Genomic DNA, 18673 nt, shown 5'->3' with positions numbered 1-18673 from the left:
CCGGGTACTGGCAAGCCTGAGCCCTACTGTGACTGAGGACTGAGGGACAAAGGGCCAAGAGCGCCCCTCTAGAGCTGCAGGGCGGGAGCCGCAGGCCAGGGCCTGGGCGCTTACCTGGACCCGCCCTGCAGCCGCTGGGCGCACTAACTCCAGGAGCCAGTCCCTGCGGTCCACGGATGCCCGGCGGCGTGAGGAGCTGGGGGACGACCTGCAGCAGTTTGGGTTCCCGGCCCCGCAGACAGGTAAGTGGCAGCGTCTGGGTGGGGCTGACAGTAAACGCACTAAAACTGGGAAGTGGGGAAAGTTGGTTCCAGGGTATTAGGTCTTTGGGCAAATACTGTACGTTATTAATTGCTGCTGATTCCAATTAATGACTGTAATAATTTCCCATAATTAGACTAACCTCTCAGGTGCCAGGCGCTGGTCTCCAGGCACACTGGATTTAGGAGAAGTGGTGTGAGGCGAAGGGGCCTGTCGAGAAAAAAAGAAAAAAGGAGGGGGGCTCACGGGCCTTGCTGCGGCCACCTGGGGGGTCTGACCGCAGCGCAGGGACAGGGGCAGCAGCAGGCCTGTGATGCTGTAGGTCTGGGCCCACAGGTGACCCCGCGGCCGAGGAGTGGTCCCCATGGAGCGTGTGCTCCAGCACCTGCGGAGAGGGCTGGCAGACGCGCACGCGCTTCTGCGTGTCGTCCTCCTACAGCACGCAGTGCAGCGGGCCCCTGCGGGAGCAGCGGCTCTGCAACAACTCTGCCGTGTGTCCAGGTGGGCGGGGCGCCGGCCCGGGGGCGGGGCGTCCTGGTAGGGGCGTGGTGCGGGGTGGGGCGTCCGGGTAGGGGCGTGGTGTCGGGGCGGGACGTCAGGGGTGGGGGCGGGGCGTCAGGGGTGGGGGCGGGGCGTCCGCTAGGGGCGTGGTGTCGGGGCGGGACGTCAGGGCCGGGGGCAGGGAGTCCGGGGCAGGTGACTTGGCTGCCGGCTGGACCGGACAGGGGTCGCAGAGCGCTGTGTTCCCTCCGTAGTGCATGGCGCCTGGGACGAGTGGTCGCCCTGGAGCCTGTGCTCCAGCACCTGCGGTCGTGGCTTCCGGGACCGCACACGCACCTGCAGGCCGCCCCAGTTTGGAGGCAACCCCTGTGAGGGCCCAGAAAAGCAAACCAAGTTCTGCAACATCGCTCTGTGCCCTGGTAGGTGAGAGGGAGGGCGCTGGGTGGGGTGAGATAGGAAAGGACCCAGTGGGCCACCGACCAGCCCCCGGAGCCCAGCTTTGCCCACTCAGACCCACCTACTGGGGCCTCAGAGATGAGATTGGAACCCCAGGCTGTAGGCCAGAGAACCTGGAATGTTCTCACTGGTGCACCAGGGGTGTTGGGGTGCTGGGACTTCCTTGAGTGTCACACCCATGCCTCAGACTTTGTGGGGTGCTCACACCTGTACCCCAGATGGGGTGTGGGCCCTGGCTGTTCACGCTGGCTTCCTGTCCTTCTTCCCCTGGGCCGGGCAGTGGATGGAAACTGGAACGAGTGGTCCAGCTGGAGCACGTGCTCTGCCAGCTGCTCCCAGGGCCGGCAGCAGCGCACGCGCGAGTGCAACGGGCCTTCGTACGGGGGTGCCGAGTGCCAGGGCCACTGGGTAGAGACGCGAGACTGCTTCCTGCAGCAGTGTCCAGGTCAGGCCATGCCCCTGGGCCTGCGGGTGGGGACGTGCGGTCCTGAGTCACTTGGCGGGCTGGGGGCTGCTGGGGGGCCCTGAAACAAGGCCCGTGGGATGTGGGGGCAGTGGGAGGTCCCGGGGGCCAGTGCACATGGGGCACTTGTCTTATCCGTGTATCCGTGTATCTCTGCCTTCCCCTCCCTGGTGTCAACTTCCTTCTGCTCCCGGCTCCCCACCCCTGCGTCCCCGTGGCTCCTGCTTACCCCTCATCCCCATTCTCGTGCCTCCGTGCATGGCCGTGTCCTGCAGTGGATGGGAAGTGGCAGGCCTGGGCATCCTGGGGCAGCTGCAGCGTCACATGCGGGGGTGGCACACAGCGGCGGGAGCGCGCCTGCTTGGGGCCCTTCTTCGGGGGAGCAGCCTGCCAAGGCCCCCAGGATGAATACCGGCAGTGTGGCGCCCAGCGGTGTCCCGGTGAGTGTCTCCACCCCACCCCACAGCTGGATCCTGAGGAGGTGCATCCCGAGTGGCGGGGGAGGCGTACAGGGTGCAGCTGGGGGACGACCACTTTGCGAGGGTGGATGTCCCGTGGCGTCTAGGCGCTCCTGACCCTGTTGCCAGCTCTCTGCTCCTCCCTGCATTCCCCCCTCCGCCACCAACTCACGTCTCTGGCCCTTGGCAGAGCCCCACGAGATCTGTGATGAGGACAACTTTGGAGCTGTGGTATGGAAGGAGACCCCAGCCGGAGAGGTGGCTGCGGTCCGGTGTCCACGCAACGCCACAGGTGAGGGCCAAGGGGGCAGGGGCTGGCAGGGCACCTGTCCCTTCCTTGCGGGATGTGCTGGAAGCACCGAGATGCCCCTGGAGGCCCGCCCGAGAGCTGTCAGCACAGGGCATGTAGCCCAGACCCCGCCCGGGCAGCCCCATGCACACCAAGGCTGGAGGGGTGCGGGCAGGGACCCAGGGCTGCCATGTCCTAAGTCACCGGAGCCAGTGCCAGCATGAGGCCCCTTAGTGCGATGTTCCACGTCACCGCTTTACACGTGGGAAACCAGAGGCACAGAGCCCACACCCTTGCCCTGGGCTTGCCTGGCCAGTAACTGGGAAGTTGGGTTTGGACACAGTGATCTTGATCCCCACGCAAACCTATGGAGTGATACAAGGTGTGGGAAAAGCAGGGTTGGCTCCCAGAAGGGGCTCTGCAGTGAAAGTTTGGGTTCCTTTCCCCTCTTGTCTGAGGAGCATGTGTTGTTTTGTACCCCTGTGTGCTGTGTGACATTCAGGAAGTACCTACCGTCTCTGAACTTCCATTTCTTTCTGTAAAACGAACTTGCTGTGGGCTCCCCACCCCCTATCCCCCGATAAGGCTGGTGACCGTGGTGGAGGCTGTGTATTCCCAGCCGTGGCTTCGGCCCCCGTGCCCTGTTTTGTTTGCAGAATAATACAGGTTCTGGGTAGCGTCTTGCAAATCCAGGGAAGTAAAGTGAAAACACAAGTTGCAGGATGGTGTCACTTCTCTAGCCTTTGTCTGCTTGTGATCCCTCGTTTTCATTCTGCACCATGCTGTAGACCAGGTGTCCCGTCCTGCCCCATGGCTCCTGTTGGGTGACAGTGTCCTGGCAGTTCTCTAGGGTCATCACGGCTGTGCCTGGCTCCCTGGAAGTAAGGTCTGGATCATAGACTGTGCCCGTGTTCAAGGTCATCCACACCTGACCCCAGTCAGCCCCAAGGCTGCCCAGCGTCCACAGCACACCAGGGTCATGAGGGGCCCCCTGACCCCAGAGGTGGAGCCGGGCAGCGGTGGGCTGTTGGTTCTCACCAGGGCTCTGGTTAGGAAGTGGCTCCAGGAGAAGCCCTGGGCTGAACTCTGAAGCACGTCACTCGGCCCAGGGTTCAACCTCCACACAGGTAGGATGCCTGCAGGTTTGGCTCCTACCAGGCTCCAGGCTCCAGTGTCCGCTCAGAAATGTTTTGAATGAAAATGTCGCTGGGGGCCTGGCCCCTGTGCCAGCTCTGCTCCTGGAATACGGCCACAGGCGAGTGTCTGCTTCCAGGGCTGGGGGCCATGAAGAGAGCTGAAGGCACCTGGGAGCTGTGGCTGGGTGGGTGGGACTCTTGCGGCAGAGGTAGGCATCCTTCTGGGAAGTGGGCGATGGAGCCAACCCCCCATCTCCACAGGTCTCATCCTGCGACGCTGTGAGCTGGATGAAGAAGGCATCGCCTACTGGGAGCCCCCCACCTACATCCGCTGTGTGTCCATTGACTACCGGAACATCCAGATGATGGTGAGGCTGGGCGCCGGGGTCACCACCCCGGGCCCCGCCCATCACTCCAGGGCTTGCCTCTACCCCCATTCTCAGACATAACCCTGCGTCCCCAGTGGCACGCTCTGTGGACACGGGTCCGCGTGGCTGGGGGCTGCAGAACGCCCTCTGGGCGTGGAGGTCCTTGGCGCCTGCAGAGCCGCAGCACCCGCACCTTCCGTCCCCCTAGACCCGGGAGCACCTAGCGAAGGCGCAGCGTGGGCTGCCAGGGGAGGGCGTCTCCGAGGTCATCCAGACCCTGGTGGAAATCTCCCAGGATGGGACCAGCTATAGCGGGGACCTGCTGTCCACCATCGACGTCCTGAGGAACATGACAGAGATCTTCCGCCGGGCGTACTACAGCCCGACCCCTGGGGACGTGCAGGTGGGTGCCCAGGAGGGCATTCTCCACCCCAGCCTTAGACCGGGTCCCGACCTCAGACTGAGCCCTGAGCCGGGCCCCGCACTGAGACCTGACCCCGGCCACACTCTGACCCCGGCCACACTGAGCCATGACTCTGGTGCCTTATTCTCTGTTCTGGAGAAGGAAATGGCAGCTCACTGCAGTATTCTTTGCCTGGGAAATCCCATGGACAGAGAGCCTGGTGGGCTGCAGGCCCTGGGGTCGCAGAGGCCGAGCACACATGCCCTTTCACTGGCCCTTCTTCCTTCTCCTTCCAGAACTTCGTGCAGATCATCAGCAACTTGCTGGCCGAGGAGAACCGGGACAAGTGGGAGGAGGCGCAGCTGGTACGCCTGCCCACCCGCGGTGCTGCGGGCGTCTCCGCATCTCCCCACTCCCCAGGCCGGCTCAGGGCAGGCTCTTGGGTTCAAATCCCAGCTCGGCCTCTTCCAGGAAGTCACTCAGCCTTCTGACCTTCGGCGTCCCCGTCCGTCAGATGACAGGCTCACCGCACAGGGCTCAGGGAGGGGTCTGAGAAAGTGTGTTGGCCGTAGGGTGCAGGCCGGGACGTGGCAGTCCCTTCTCATCTGGAGAGAACGGTCCGCCTCCCCCCCACACTGACCAGGAATCTGCCATTCCTCCTGTACCCAGGGGCTGCGGCGTCCAGAGACCCCTGCTCTCCTCCCATCTGGACACCCGGCCATAGGCCAGAGCGCCACAGCCCCTCTGCGCTCAGTGTTCTCATCCACAAATCAGCAGTGGACACTCAGGTCCTGCTCCACTTCCCAAGTCAGGTCCAGAGCCCTGCAGGGCAGGGAGTGACCAGCAGGACCCTGTCAAGGAGGGAACAGATGAGGGAAGGAGGCAGCTGAGTCCCTTCTGAGGGGGCAGGAGTCTTGGGTGACACTCAGTTCTGGCGCCTTCTTGGCTGGACTGCCCCCCACTGTCTTGAGGCTCCCTGACCCCGCCCCCATCCCATCCCCAGATGGGCCCCAATGCCAAGGAGCTCTTCCGGCTAGTGGAGGACTTCGTGGATGTCATCGGCTTCCGCATGAAAGACTTGCGGGATGCTTACCAAGTGACAGACAACCTGGGTAAGCCCGTCCCTCACTCTCCCGACCCTCAGGCCTCACCTGGCATACCTGGACGGGGCCCTCCAGCCTCAGATTCTGGCCAGATGTGCCGGAACTTCAGGACCCCCGGGCCGGGTTCTAGGATGACCTATGAGTTCTCAGGTGCACAGACCTGAGTGTCCTGATGATGGTCGGATGTGATCCTGGGAGGGGGTTGGCGTGGGAGCTCTTGGACCAGGCCCTGGACACTTAGAGTCTTGGGATGCAACAGGAAGCCCTAGCCACAGCTTCCACCTCCCCGGAGCTGGGGGCCCACGGTGCCTTGTCCCCAGTACCCGCTGTGCTGGGACCTTAGAGATTTGAAGGCAAGGTTGCACTCTGCTCCCAGAAGCGCTTGTCAGAGGGGCTTGGCGACACCCAGCTCAGGAGCACTGGCAGAATCTCAAATGGGGAGGCAGCAGTGCAGGCCTCGAGGGGCTGGAGAGTGCTGCAGACAGGCCTGGACTTGGGAGGTTGACGATGGCTGTTGGCACACGGACCTGTAGCAGCTGCACTCAGTGATCACCACCACGTCCCCTTAAACAGCTCTCCTGGCCACATTTTTCGAGGGCACCTCCCCAGATAATCTTCTCATAGTGGGGAATCAGGGTGGGGCCCGGGCCCATGTCCGGCGGTGGTCCACACAGCGCCGAGGAGGGCGACGGTCACTGCCTCTGTAGAGACTCCTGGGCCTCTGGGGATGTGTCCTCTGGGCCCATGGTGCCTGTTCGCATGCACCCGGGGACCTGCCCGGGCAGGGATGAACACCTGCTAAGCTAGAAGTTCCTAGGGCCCTAGTCCCGCCTTTCGCCTTCGAGCTCAGGACCCCAGAGCTGGGGAGACCCCTGAGGCCAGAGGAGTGGGAGCAGCTTCCTCCTGTAGGTGGGGAGACCCCGGCCTGGAGGTCCCCTGGAGGCGGGGTCAGCAGTGGCTCCAGGCTCCTGGGTCCCTTTCTCACTGGGCTGACAGGGCCCTTGTTCCGGGTGAGATGGGAGTGGCCGGAAAGCAGGTTTTTCTGTGGCCACGTGTGACAGGCATGGCCCGGAGGCCACCTCAGCTCTCAGCCCCCTGGCCCTGGACTTCACTCTAGAGTCTGGACCCCTGGCCACCCAGCACCACCCACAGCCCCTGGAGGGGGGCTAGGCCCAGGCCGAGTCCCTGGCCTTCCACCTCCAGGAGCCTGTCCGGAGCCAGTGGACATTCAGGGCCCACCCTTTGTCACCAAAGGAGGCCCTGGACTCCTCCCATCACCCCTCATTAGCCCTCCCACCCCATGTATCCGCACAGCCCCATTCTCCCCTACACCCCACTCATGCACTCGCACCTGTGTACCCTACACGTATACACTCCGTGCGCCCACTGCACACCCCACACCCCCATTCACCCCAGTCCTATAGCCCTGTACCCTATGCACGCAAGGCCCTGCGCCCTGTGCACTCCGTGTAGCCCCTGCACACCCCTCGCGTGGTGTGGCTGGGTGGCCCCACGAGCACCGCACCTGTCCTGAGCCAGGAGCAGCCCTGTGATGGTCCCACCCAACTTCCCGTCCCAGGGCAGAGGCTCCGGACCCTGAAACCGCTCTGTCTTTGTCTCCCTTTGTCTGTCGCTGTTGTCTAACCTCCCCCCACCCCGCCACAGTCCTCAGCATCCACAAGCTCCCAGCCAGCGGAGCCACCGACATCAGCTTCCCCATGAAGGGCTGGCGGGCCACAGGCGACTGGGCCAAGGTGCCGGAGGACAGGGTCACTGTGTCCAAGAGTGTCTTCTCCACGGGGCTGGCAGGTGAGGGCTTCAGGGGGCTGGAGGAGCTCCCCAGAGTCTAGAACTTCTCAGTCCCCGCAAAGAACTTCCCAGCCCCACTCCAGAAGCACTCCAGAAGTTCTGACATGCTGCGTCAAGGGCTAGGGTGGTGTCCGTTTCTTCTACACAGTCTCAGTGTTCCTGAGACTGCCCCCTCTTCCAGGAAACCCTCTTTGCTCTCGCTATGTTGGGAGGCCCCAGGCAATCTTGGCTGAATGGACCCCCTCGTCACAGGGAGGGAGAGGGTCTTGCCTGTTGTCACAGCAGGCGATTCCAGTTCCCAGGAAGAGAAACTGTGCCCTGCCTGCTCCTGGCTTTCAGGGGCCACTCAGGGGGACCGAGGAGGTACCCCAGCTCCAGGGCAGTTGCTGTGTCCATGGTGGGGTGGCAGGGGGGACACGCACTCCTCTTGCCCAGCAGGGCCTTGGCCTGGGGGTGGTGGGAGGAGAGCGACCACTGTGCTCTCTTCCAGAGGCTGATGACTCGTCTGTGTTCGTGGTGGGCACTGTGCTTTACCGAAACCTGGGCAGCTTCCTGGCCCTGCAGAGGTGGGCATCATGGGCACAGGTTGGGGCTGGGGAGGCTGAGTCTGGTGGAGGTGGGGACTGGGGAGGCAGGGCCTCGGGGGTGGGGGCCTGGGGAGGCCGGGTCTAGGGGTGGAAGGCCTGGGGAGGCTGAGTCTAAGGGTGGGGGCCTGGGGAGGCTGGGTCTAGGGGTGGGGCCCTGGGGAGGCTGGATCTAGGGGGTGGAAGGCTAGGGAGGCCAGGCCTGGGGGAGGTGGGAGTCTGGGGAGGCTGGGTCTAGGGGTGGGGGCCTGGAGAGGCTGGGCCTGCGGGAGGTGGGAGTCTGGGGAGGCCGGGTCTGGGGGGTGGGGGCCTAGGGAGGCCGGGTCTGGTGGGTGGGGACCTGGGGAGGCTGGGTCTGGTGGGTGGGGGCCCGGGGAGGCCGGGTCTGGTGGGTGGGGGCCCGGGGAGGCCGGGTATGGGGGGTGGGGGCCTGGGGTGGCCGGGTCTGGGGGCCTGGGGTGGCCGGGTCTGGGGGTGGAGAACCAGGGAGGCCAGGCCTAGGAGAGGTGGAGTGAGGGGCTCCTGACCCCAGCATGGCCTGCCGGCTGTCCCCCAGGAACACGACTGTCCTGAACTCCAAGGTCATCTCGGTGACGGTGAAGCCCCCGCCTCGCTCCCTGCTCACACCCTTGGAGATTGAGTTTGCCCACATGTACAATGTGAGTGCCCTTCATGTGCACGTCCACATGCATGGACCCCTCCACCTGTGCCCATGTGCGCCCACGTCCCGGCCTCTGGCCGGCCTTGAGCTCCTTTACCCCCGAGCAGCAGTGTGGGACAGTGGCTGGCAGAGCTGCGGGGACTTGCCCAGGGTCACAGGCAGGGACTGAAGGAGCCGAATGCAGCCTAACCCGGGTCTGAGGCCGCTGCTCCAGGGCCCTTCCGGCCCAGCCGCTCCTTGGAGAGGATGGAGCCATCCTCTGCCATGTCCCCCCCACAGGCCCACCACGCCCTCCTCCCCGGGCTCTCCGTTAGGCCTGAGATGCCCTCGACCACCAAGAGCCTGCCCACACCCACCCCGCTCCCCAGCCAGGATGGGCAGTGTCGTCTGGTGCGGGGCTGTGCCCAGCCTCTCTGTGCCTGGCACCTCCCTCATCAGGCGGGAGCCCGTCTGTAATCACCCTGCAGCCTGTGGGGCAGGGGTGCTTGCCGAGCCCTGTCTGTGCCCCCTGACCCTCCCAGTGGCTATTTCGTATTAAGCAGAAGCGGCCGCTGCTGCCCAGCCCCTCCCAGAGAGGGGACAGAAGCTGCCCGAGGCCATGCAGAGGGCTGGGGGCTGAGCCGGCCCCTTCTCCGCTCTGGGCCTCAGTTTCTCCTCCTCAAACCCTGTCTCTGGGGAGCAGCAGAGGCAGGGCGCCAAGCAGGGCAGCAGGACCCTGCATGGACACCGCCTCGGGCGGTGGGCAGGTGGCCTGACTTCCGCCATCTCTTCCAGGGCACCACCAACCAGACCTGCATCCTGTGGGACGAGACAGACCCGTAAGTGTCTCAGCCGTGCGGCCTCCAGGGCGGGCTCGGCGGCCAGGAGGGAGGGGCCTGGGCTCCAGGTTCAGGGCTGCCTGCTGACCATCCCCTGCCCTCCCCTGTCGGGCACAGTGTCTCCCTGCCTAGTCCAGCACTGATGGCGCAGGGGGCCCACCCAGCCAGTTTCCCACCCCTCCTAGGGAGGTCCATGGTTTCGGGTCCAGAGGGCTGCAGCGGTCCCCCAGGCCAGGTGAGGGAAAGGGGCATGGCCACAGAGCAGGGAAGCTGCGCGAGACCCAGGGTGACTGATGGGACGCAGAGACGGGGACTCCTGGGGTCTCGGACCCAGCTCCCTACCCGGCACGTGACACCCGCCTGTATCAGGCCCTGTCGCCCTGCTGCTATGAGTGGGGGTGGGGCAGTGGGCTGGACTGGCCAGGCTGTGATTCAGGGTCACGGCACCTGCATGGGCGCCCAGAGCAGGGTTCCTTCCAGACACAGGGAGACAAAGCGAAAGGTAGGTGGGGGCTCATGTAGTCACAGGAAAGAGTCTGTGCAAAGGCCCCAAAGTGGGGACAGCCCTCAGCGGCAAGGAGGGTCAGAGTTTCGGGCAACTGGGCAGGAGAGAGCTTGGCGGCTGGAACCTGATGGACCAGGTGGGCCTGGTGGGGGCTCGGCCTTCCCCCAGGGGGTTTGGTATCCACTGGGGAGGGGGTGGTCAGAGAACGGCATGTCATTGTCACCACCTGCCTCCCTCAGCCCCGGCACTGCCAGTCCCCAGGCCAGCCCCAGGGCCATGAGGTACGTCCCTCATGCCATGGGCAGTGCGATGATGGAGGTGTGTCCTGTGAGGGCAGGGGAGGCTCCCAGAGTGGCCGACACGTGAGGAGGACACGTTCTCCTGGCAGAGGATGGAGAGGGGTCTCGGGCAGAAATAGTTTGAGCAAAAGTGTGGAGGTTGGAAGGTACAGGAGGAATGTGAGGCATGGCCAGTAAGAGTGGGTAGCCATAGGGGCAGGGGTGTGGGGTGGGAGGGAGGCTGCAAGGGGCAGTTTGTAGGAGTTGTGGACCCGTGGAAGTTGTTGGGTAGGGGTGTGATTACCATGCATCCATCAAAATCTTCCACCCACCTGTCCTATCCATCCATCTGTCTGTCCATCCATCCTCTCATCCATCCATCCATCCATCCTCCCATCCATCCATCCATCCATCCTCCCATCCATCCATCCTCCCATCCATCCATCCATCCTCCCGTCCATCCATCCATCCTCCCGTCCATCCATCCTCCCATCCATCCATCCTCCCGTCCATCCATCCTCCCATCCATCCATCCATCCTCCCATCCATCCATCCAACCTCCCGTCCATCCATCCTCCCATCCATCCATTCTCCCATCCATCCATCCATCCTCCTGTCCATCCATCCTCCCATCCATCCATCCATCCTCCCATCCATCCATCCATCCTCCCGTCCATCCATCCTCCCATCCATCCATCCATCCTCCTATCCATCCATCCATCCTCCCGTCCATCCATCCATCCTCCCGTCCATCCACCCATCCTCCCGTCCATCCATCCTCCCATCCATCCATCCATCCTCCCATCCATCCATCCATCCTCCCATCCATCCATCCATCCTCCCATCCATCCATCCATCCTCCCGTCCATCCATCCTCCCATCCATCCATTCTCCCATCCATCCATCCATCCTCCTGTCCATCCATCCTCCCATCCATCCATCCATCCTCCCATCCATCCATCCATCCTCCCATCCATCCATCCATCCTCCCGTCCATCCATCCATTCTCCCATCCATCCATCCATCCTCCCTTCCATCCATCCTCCCATCCATCCATTCTCCCATCCATCCATCCATCCTCCCGTCCATCCATCCATCCTCCCATCCATCCATCCATCCTCCTGTCCATCCATCCTCCCATCCATCCATCCATCCTCCCATCCATCCATCCATCCTCCCATCCATCCATCCATCCTCCCATCCATCCATCCATCCTCCCGTCCATCCATCCATCCTCCCGTCCATCCATCCTCCCATCCATCCATCCATCCTCCCGTCCATCCATCCTCCCGTCCATCCATCCTCCCATCCATCCATCCTCCCATCCATCCATCCATCCTCCCGTCCATCCATCCTCCCATCCATCCATCCATCCATCCATCCTCCCATCCATCCATCCATCCTCCTGTCCATCCATCCATCCTCCCATCCATCCATCCATCCTCCCGTCCATCCATCCTCCCATCCATCCATTCTCCCATCCATCCATCCATCCTCCTGTCCATCCATCCTCCCATCCATCCATCCATCCTCCCATCCATCCATCCATCCTCCCGTCCATCCATCCTCCCATCCATCCATCCATCCTCCCGTCCATCCATCCATCCTCCCATCCATCCATCCATCCTCCCGTCCATCCACCCTCCCATCCATCCATCCTCCCATCCATCCATCCATCCTCCCATCCATCCATCCAACCTCCCGTCCATCCATCCTCCCATCCATCCATTCTCCCATCCATCCATCCATCCTTCCGTCCATCCATCCTCCCATCTATCCATCCATCCTCCCGTCCATCCATCCATCCTCCCGTCCATCCAACCTCCCGTCCATCCATCCTCCCATCCATCCATCCATCCTCCCATCCATCCATCCAACCTCCCGTCCATCCATCCTCCCATCCATCCATTCTCCCATCCATCCATCCATCCTTCCGTCCATCCATCCTCCCATCTATCCATCCATCCTCCCGTCCATCCATCCATCCTCCCGTCCATCCAACCTCCCGTCCATCCATCCTCCCATCCATCCATCCATCCTCCCATCCATCCATCCATCCTCCCGTCCATCCATCCATCCTCCCATCCATCCATCCTCCCATCCATCCATCCATCCTCCCATCCATCCTCCCATCCTCCCATCCATCCATCCTCCCATCCACTCTTCCATCCACCCCATCCATCCATCTATCTGTCCATCCATCCTCACACCCACCCGTCCTCCCATCCTCCCATCCTCCCATCCACTCTTCCAATCCACCCCATCTGTCAATCCTCCCACCCTCCCGCCCGTCCCTCTTCGGTGATTCCTAACCATTAAGAGCATACTCTACGAGGTGCTTTTGCTCAGCCTCCTGAGCAGGAGAGTACGAACATCCAGATCCCTGTGAAACTGTCCAGTTATGCCACGTGCCAAGAAGTGGAAGCAGTGATCTGGTGGCAGGTGGGGTGAGGAGCCCGAGAGCAGGTTCACAGAAGCCTCTCTGGGGTGGTGTTTGAGAGACGCCTGCTCAGCACTGCACGTGGGTGTATGGGGACAAGCATTTTGGCAGAAGGAACAAACAGTGCGAAGGCCCCGTGGTGAGAGAGTGCAGGCCTGTGTGTGGACTTCACTGCCCTTGCTCTGGGGTGTGAGGACAGTGTCCAGGAAGCACTGGGGTGGACCCCGTGACCCCAGGAAACCAGCCCTCTGGCTTTGTGCCGGAGACTGTTTTTCTCTGAGTTTCGCGAGCGGCATAAACTTTGCACCGAATGGACTGACAGAAAAGGGTGAAAAAAGAAAAGGCAAGAACGAGGGCTCGCGTCCTCCCAAGGCTGGTCCCTGTGGCCATCATGTGGCTGCCGTCCACTCCATCTGGCCCCTGATGTCAGCACAAGCCCCTCCCCGCAGTCCAGAAACCCTCCCACTGGGCTGTTCAAAGGTGGCCCAGAGCCCCTGGGGTGCCTGGTTCACCCAACAGCCCTGCCCTTGAATAGCTCTGCTCACATTTATGTTGTTTCGTTGGCATCAAATCCCTGGACAACTTCAAGGCCTCAGTAGTAAATTGCTTTCCAGAAAGGTGGACGCATCCTTCCCCTTGGTCCTCTGGGGGAGCAGGTTGTGAGAGGCCTGGCCAGCCCAGTGAGTGTCGGGTTCACTGTCCCCCGGGCATGGTCGGGGCAGATCCCGCCCCCTGGGAGTGTCCCTGGGGCCGGAGTCTGCCTGCTTGCATGTGGGAACAGAGCGGGGATGGGCGGCGGACAGCGGCCAGGCCCATGGGACGCTCACGTCTGGCTGTGGCCTCCACTAGCCCCTCCTCTCTCAGGTGTGGGGGCCTGCCCACACCCCAGGCTTCCCTTGCCCTCTCCCAGTACCCCCAGACAGGTGGGACTGTTAAGGCCTCCGTGCCTGGGCCCAGGGCCCTGTGGACAGGGGGAAGGTGCCAGCAGCTGGCCCGCGTTGGAGGTGCCCCAGAACACATGCGCCCACCAGTGCCCTGCTCAGTCCCGGGGTGGCCCTGGGAGCCCTGCCTGTTACTTCTGGAGAAGCCGAGGCTCTGGAAGGTTGGTGCTTCAGCTCAGGGTAGGGACCGAAGCTTTTGCCCCAGAGCTGGACAGCCTGGGGCCCAGAAGTGACGGGGTGGAGGCACAGGGCAGGAGGGAGGCAGCTGGCTCTCCCCGCCCATGCTTTGTGCTGGAAGCACCTCCCTTCGTGGCCAGGTGAGGCCATCTCTCACATAGAAGGGCTTCGAAGAGCCAACGGTTTCACAGGTGACCCAAAACGGGGACCAGGGCCAGGGCCCCAGGTTGCTTCCACTGGTGTGCCCAGGGATCAGGTCTGTGCTGGCATGGGCCTGTGTTTGTATATGTTTGGATGAGAAAGGGTCTCATGTCTGCAAAATTGTATGTATGTGGGTAGGGGGGAGGGGTCGGTGGGAATTGAGAGCCACTACTCTTGCCTGGAAAATCCCATGGATGGGGGAGCCTGGTAGGCTGCAGTCCACGGGGTCGTGAAGTGTCTGACATGACTGAGTGACTTCACTTTCACTTTTCACTTTCATGCATTGGAGAAGGAAATGGCAACCCACTCCAGTGTTCTTGCCTGGAGAATCCCAGGGACGGCGGAGCCTGGTGGGCTGCTGTCTATGGGGTCGCACAGAGTCGGACACGACTGAAGTGACTTAGCAGCAGCAGCAGCAGCAGCGACCTTTAGCTGAGAAGCAGTGAGCTTCTGACCCACGACTGAGTCTTGGCCCTGGTCACCTCAGGAGCCTAGACCCCAAACCAGACTGAGCCCGGCCCTGGCACACTCTGACCCCTGGCCCTGGCACACTCTGACTCCTGGCCCTGGGCACACACTGAGCCTGACGCAGCGTCTCACCTGGCGTCACTTGCGCGTGCTCACATGCAGCGTGCAACTGTGCACGTGCCATGTGTGTGGAGGGCCGCCTCCTCTTGCAGACACATGCACCCGTCAAGCATGTGACATGCTCTTCTCGGAAAGTCTGACTCAGGCTTTCCACCCACAGTGCAGACCCTCCACCTGCCTCGCCCCCAGTCGCACACGCACTCTTGCACACACAGGCTCAGCGTCTACACTTGGGACGACTGCTCACAGCGAGGCTCAAGGCCGCCCCCCCACGCCCCCACACCCTTATGCCAGCCTGGCCAGTGGCAGTGAGGGCCTAGGGGGTAGGGCTGCTAGGGAGGGAAAGGGAGTCTTTTCAGAACTCTCAGATGTTTAGGTGGCGGGGGAGGGAAGTCCGGAAGGATGGACCGGTGGGGGCGGGGTTGACGAAGGCCAAAAGCACTGCCCGGAGTTCATGTCTGTGGTTCTGAAAGGACAGCTCCCTGTGTCTTTCTAAGAAGCTGCAAATGTTTTGCAGTTTCCTTTTTAAAAATAAACAACTGAGAGTTACACAGAGCAGAGAAGTCAGAGCGGGCAGGCCCTCAGAAGTCACCTGCTCTGGCTGCACTTGAAGATGGTGTGGCTGAGCCCCAGCGTGGGGACATCAGGACAGGACAGGCTTGGGTGCTGCGGCCTCATTTTGGAAGGTGCTGTGCCCGATAGGGTTTCATGCCCACCATGTCTTGTGCTCCTAGGTCCACACTCGAGTCAGCTGTAAAGGCTCTGAGAAGTCCTGCAGCAGGCTGCTATTGAGTCAGGTTAGGGGTTTCCCTGAGTAGTGGGCGCTTGGCACCCCTACACTATGGAACTTGAGCTGGGAGAGCAGACGCTGGGACAGGCTGGTGTAGGGCAGGGTGATCCCCCAACTCCCCCAGTCTGTAGGGTTTTCTCCAAAGCCTGACCGCCCACCAGGCACCTTCCAGCATTCACTCACGCAGCTTTCTCAGTCGGGCTGAGGACCGGGCTCAGAGTTCTGTTCGACAAGCCTCGGGTGCCCTGTGGGTGTGCCAGTCTGGGCTTTCTCCCCACCCCCTGCAGATGCAGCTATCCTGGGGGACGCTCAGGACCCAGGCCCAGGCCCCTCCCTGGGGTCCTTGCCCAAGTGTGTGTCCTGGTCCCTTTAAGAGCCTTGCCCCTCCCCCCCCCCAAGTCCTTGGTTTCCTTGGAGAGGGCGGTGAGGGGGCAGGCCGAGGGGGGCAAGCGGAAGGGAGACTTGGCAGGGTCCCCAGGTCGCTGTCAGCGGCCGGTTCCCAGCCCGATTTCTCCCACGCCGTCTGGTTCCTGATGGGGGCAGAGAAGGCGGGCGAGGGGGCAGGTGGGGAAGGGGGAGACAGCTGGACACAGAGGCCTTTTGGTGGCCCTTCATGAGCGTGGGTGGGAGGTGGGGTCGTGCTCTGCGCCCTACCTGGGTGGGGAGCTAGGGCCGGGGGAGGGGTGCAGGGCAGCTCTCAGCGGCAAGACCACCCACCCCCAGCCCCTGCTCTGGACTCAGCCCCAGCCCCTTCCCCAGTGCCCCTCCCTTCTCTGAGCCTCCCCTGGACTGTGTGCTTGCAGAGTGGGGGTCCTGGCAGAGGCTTGCTCTGAGCCTGCCCTCCTCGAGGGGCATCTGAGTCCGGGCCTGCCCGTCTTGGCTGGGTTTGGGACTTGGAGGGGACAGACAGCATGAGGTCATGGCCCAGAGACAGCAGCTGTGCTCAGAACCTGGGGCGGTGAGTGCCCCGCCCTGGCAGGCAGCCTGGCTCCCCAGCCACAGTCCTCCGCCCCATGGGCCCCTTGCCACTCCCCTCCTTGGCGCCAGCTGGAACGCCTGGCGCCTTTGTCCCTGGTCCCTGTGCCTCTTCTCCAGCCTCAAAGCCACCTGCTTCTGGAGGCCTCTCTTCCTGTTTTCCTACAGTCCCCCCTGCTTCTCAGCTCTGACTCCCATTTGCCAAAATTCTGAGTATCTGCATGTGCCCCCCTATGAGAGTGTGAGCCTCCTGGTCAGAGTGTGAGCCCCCTAATCAGAGTGTGAGCCCCTCATCAGAGTGTGAGCCCCCCATCAGAGTGTGAGCCTCCCCATCAGAGTGTGAGCCCCCCCATCAGAGCCTGAGCCCCCAGTCAGAGTGTGAGCCCATCCAGCAGATTGTGAGTCCTTCAGAAGAGTGTGAGCCCCCTAATCAGAGTGTAAGCCCCCACCAGAGTGTGAGCTTCCCAGTCAGAGTGAGCCCCTAGCACAGTGTGACCCCTCCAGCAGAGTGTGAGCCCCCCAATCAGAGTGAGCCTCTAGCAGAGTGTGAGCCCCTCCAGCAGAGTGTGAGCCCCTCCAGCAGAGTGTGAGCCCCCCAGCAGAGTGTGAAATTCCCTAGCAGAGTGTGCAATGCCTCAGCAGAGTGTGAGCCCCCATCAGAATGTGAGCCCCCCATCAGAATGTGAGCCCCCCCATCAGAGTGTGAGTCCTGCCATCAGAGTGTGAGCCCCCAGCAGAGTGTGAGCCCCTCCAGCAGAGTGTGAGCCCCCCCATCAGAGTGTGAGTCCTGCCATCAGAGTGTGAGCCCCCAGCAGAGTGTGAGCCCCTCAACAGAATGTGAGCCCCCCCATCAGAGTGTGAGTCCTACCATCAGAGTGTGAGCCCCCAGCAGAGTGTGAGCCCCTCCAGCAGAGTGTGAGCCACCCAGCAGGATGTGAGCTCCCCTACCAGAGTGTGAGCCCCCAGCCGAGTGTGAAACCCCCAGCAGAGTGTGAGCCCCCCAGCAGAGTGTAAGCTCCCCTAGCAGTATGTGAGCCCCCAGCAGGGTGTGAACCCTCCATCAGAGTGTGAACCTCCATCAGAGTGTGAGTCCCCAGCAGAGTGTGAACCCTCCATCAGAGTACGAACCCCCATCAGAGTGTGATCCCCCCAGCAGGATGTGACTTCCCTTAGCAGAGTGTGATCCCCCCAGCAGAGTGTGAGCCCTCTCCTCATGCAGGGCCTGGGTCTCCCCACCCGGTGTCCCCCACCTGCTTGCTTTCACTTCCCGCTGGAAGGAACACTGGGGCGGGGTGGGGCCCTGCCGGGAGAGGGAGCGTCACAGACACGTGGACATGTGTTCGAGTGCTCAAGGGGGGTGGGCGCTTTCCTGGGCGGAGTCAGGGCCTGTGGGCCTAGCTGTTCCCTTCCTGTGCCTCCCCACTTCTGCGGCCCTGTGAGTGTGGGTGCCCAAGTCGGTGGTGGTCGTGGAGGAGGGGTCAGGGCTGGCACATCAGGGGAGGCACGGTGTGGCTGCCCTGAGCTCCCGAGACCTGCTGGATGCGTGTGGGGACAGCACTGGATGGCTCGGTTTGGGAGGATGTTGGTGCTCGCGAAGCCGCCGGAGGTGGGGAGGGGCAGATGGACCAACCACATGTTCTGTCCCTGGTCAAGTGGCCTGTGGTCAGGGGAGCTGGGAGGGGCCTCTCGAACCTTCCCCCCACCCTGCCTCCTGCACCCGCACTGACCTGGGGATGAGGGGACAAGAAAGAGCCTGGAGTTGCCCTCAGGGAGGAGGGGGCATCAGGGAGGTCAGTGCTGGGCCCTGAGCGCATAGGGCAGTGCCCGCAAGTGGGGAGGGTGCTCACCTCCCTCCTCCGCTGAGATCTGGGGGCTCCAAGAGGGGCTGCCTGGGGCGACGGAGACAGCTGCCAGGGGCTGGGGGACTGGAGGTCCGTGTACTGGGATGGGCCTGGAGGGTGCGAGGTGACCCTCCTCCCTCGCGCCACTTGCTTCCCCGCACTTGAGATGTGCAGTTGCTAGTTTCCTGAGGCAGAAAAGTCTTAATCGAAACCCCAGCTCCCCAGGCTGCCCGGTAGCTTGCTGGTGGTATTGGCAGGGACTGACGTCCTCTTCTCTGCAGAGAACCAACTCAGGATGCAGATGGCAAGAGGTGCAGGAGACAGGAAAGCTTCCACGTTAGCAGGAAGCGGGGAGTGCCCACGGTGACCATTACCCTTTCCTGGCCCGGAAATGACCTTGGTGGAATGACCCTGAGGTTCACTTTGCAGGGTGGGGTGTGGTCAGTGGTGTGGAGGATCAGATGGTGCTGAGGGTGAGGTTGCCTGGGTTCAGCTCATCGCGATTGACGGGCATGGTGGGTGGTGAGGCCTCCTGCAAGACGGTTTCTGCCTACACAGGGCCCTGGATGTGGCGGGTTGAGTGTTGGTGACGGGAGTTCCCAGCCTGTGTCAGTCCACAGACACAGT

General features: G+C 62.6%; 1 protein-coding gene across 1 annotated transcript in view; it reads left to right on the top strand.

Moving 5' to 3' along the window:
- Positions 1-18673, top strand: part of ADGRB1 (adhesion G protein-coupled receptor B1) — a 66423-nt gene that overhangs the window by 11346 nt on the left and 36404 nt on the right. Inside the window, exons 3-16 of the mRNA XM_052651434.1 lie at positions 132-242; positions 598-762; positions 1017-1181; positions 1499-1663; positions 1957-2121; positions 2330-2431; positions 3826-3932; positions 4141-4335; positions 4632-4700; positions 5339-5447; positions 7104-7247; positions 7738-7813; positions 8388-8490; positions 9267-9310. Coding sequence (XP_052507394.1) covers positions 132-242; positions 598-762; positions 1017-1181; positions 1499-1663; positions 1957-2121; positions 2330-2431; positions 3826-3932; positions 4141-4335; positions 4632-4700; positions 5339-5447; positions 7104-7247; positions 7738-7813; positions 8388-8490; positions 9267-9310 — 1720 coding nt within the window. The remainder of the gene's footprint in view (positions 1-131; positions 243-597; positions 763-1016; positions 1182-1498; positions 1664-1956; positions 2122-2329; positions 2432-3825; positions 3933-4140; positions 4336-4631; positions 4701-5338; positions 5448-7103; positions 7248-7737; positions 7814-8387; positions 8491-9266; positions 9311-18673) is intronic.

The sequence above is a fragment of the Budorcas taxicolor genome, chromosome 14 (genome assembly GCF_023091745.1).
Source record: "Budorcas taxicolor isolate Tak-1 chromosome 14, Takin1.1, whole genome shotgun sequence".
Classification (NCBI taxonomy): Eukaryota; Metazoa; Chordata; class Mammalia; order Artiodactyla; family Bovidae; genus Budorcas; species Budorcas taxicolor.
The sequence above is the reverse complement of the archived record's forward strand: the minus strand, read 5'-3'. Positions and strand labels throughout refer to the sequence as shown.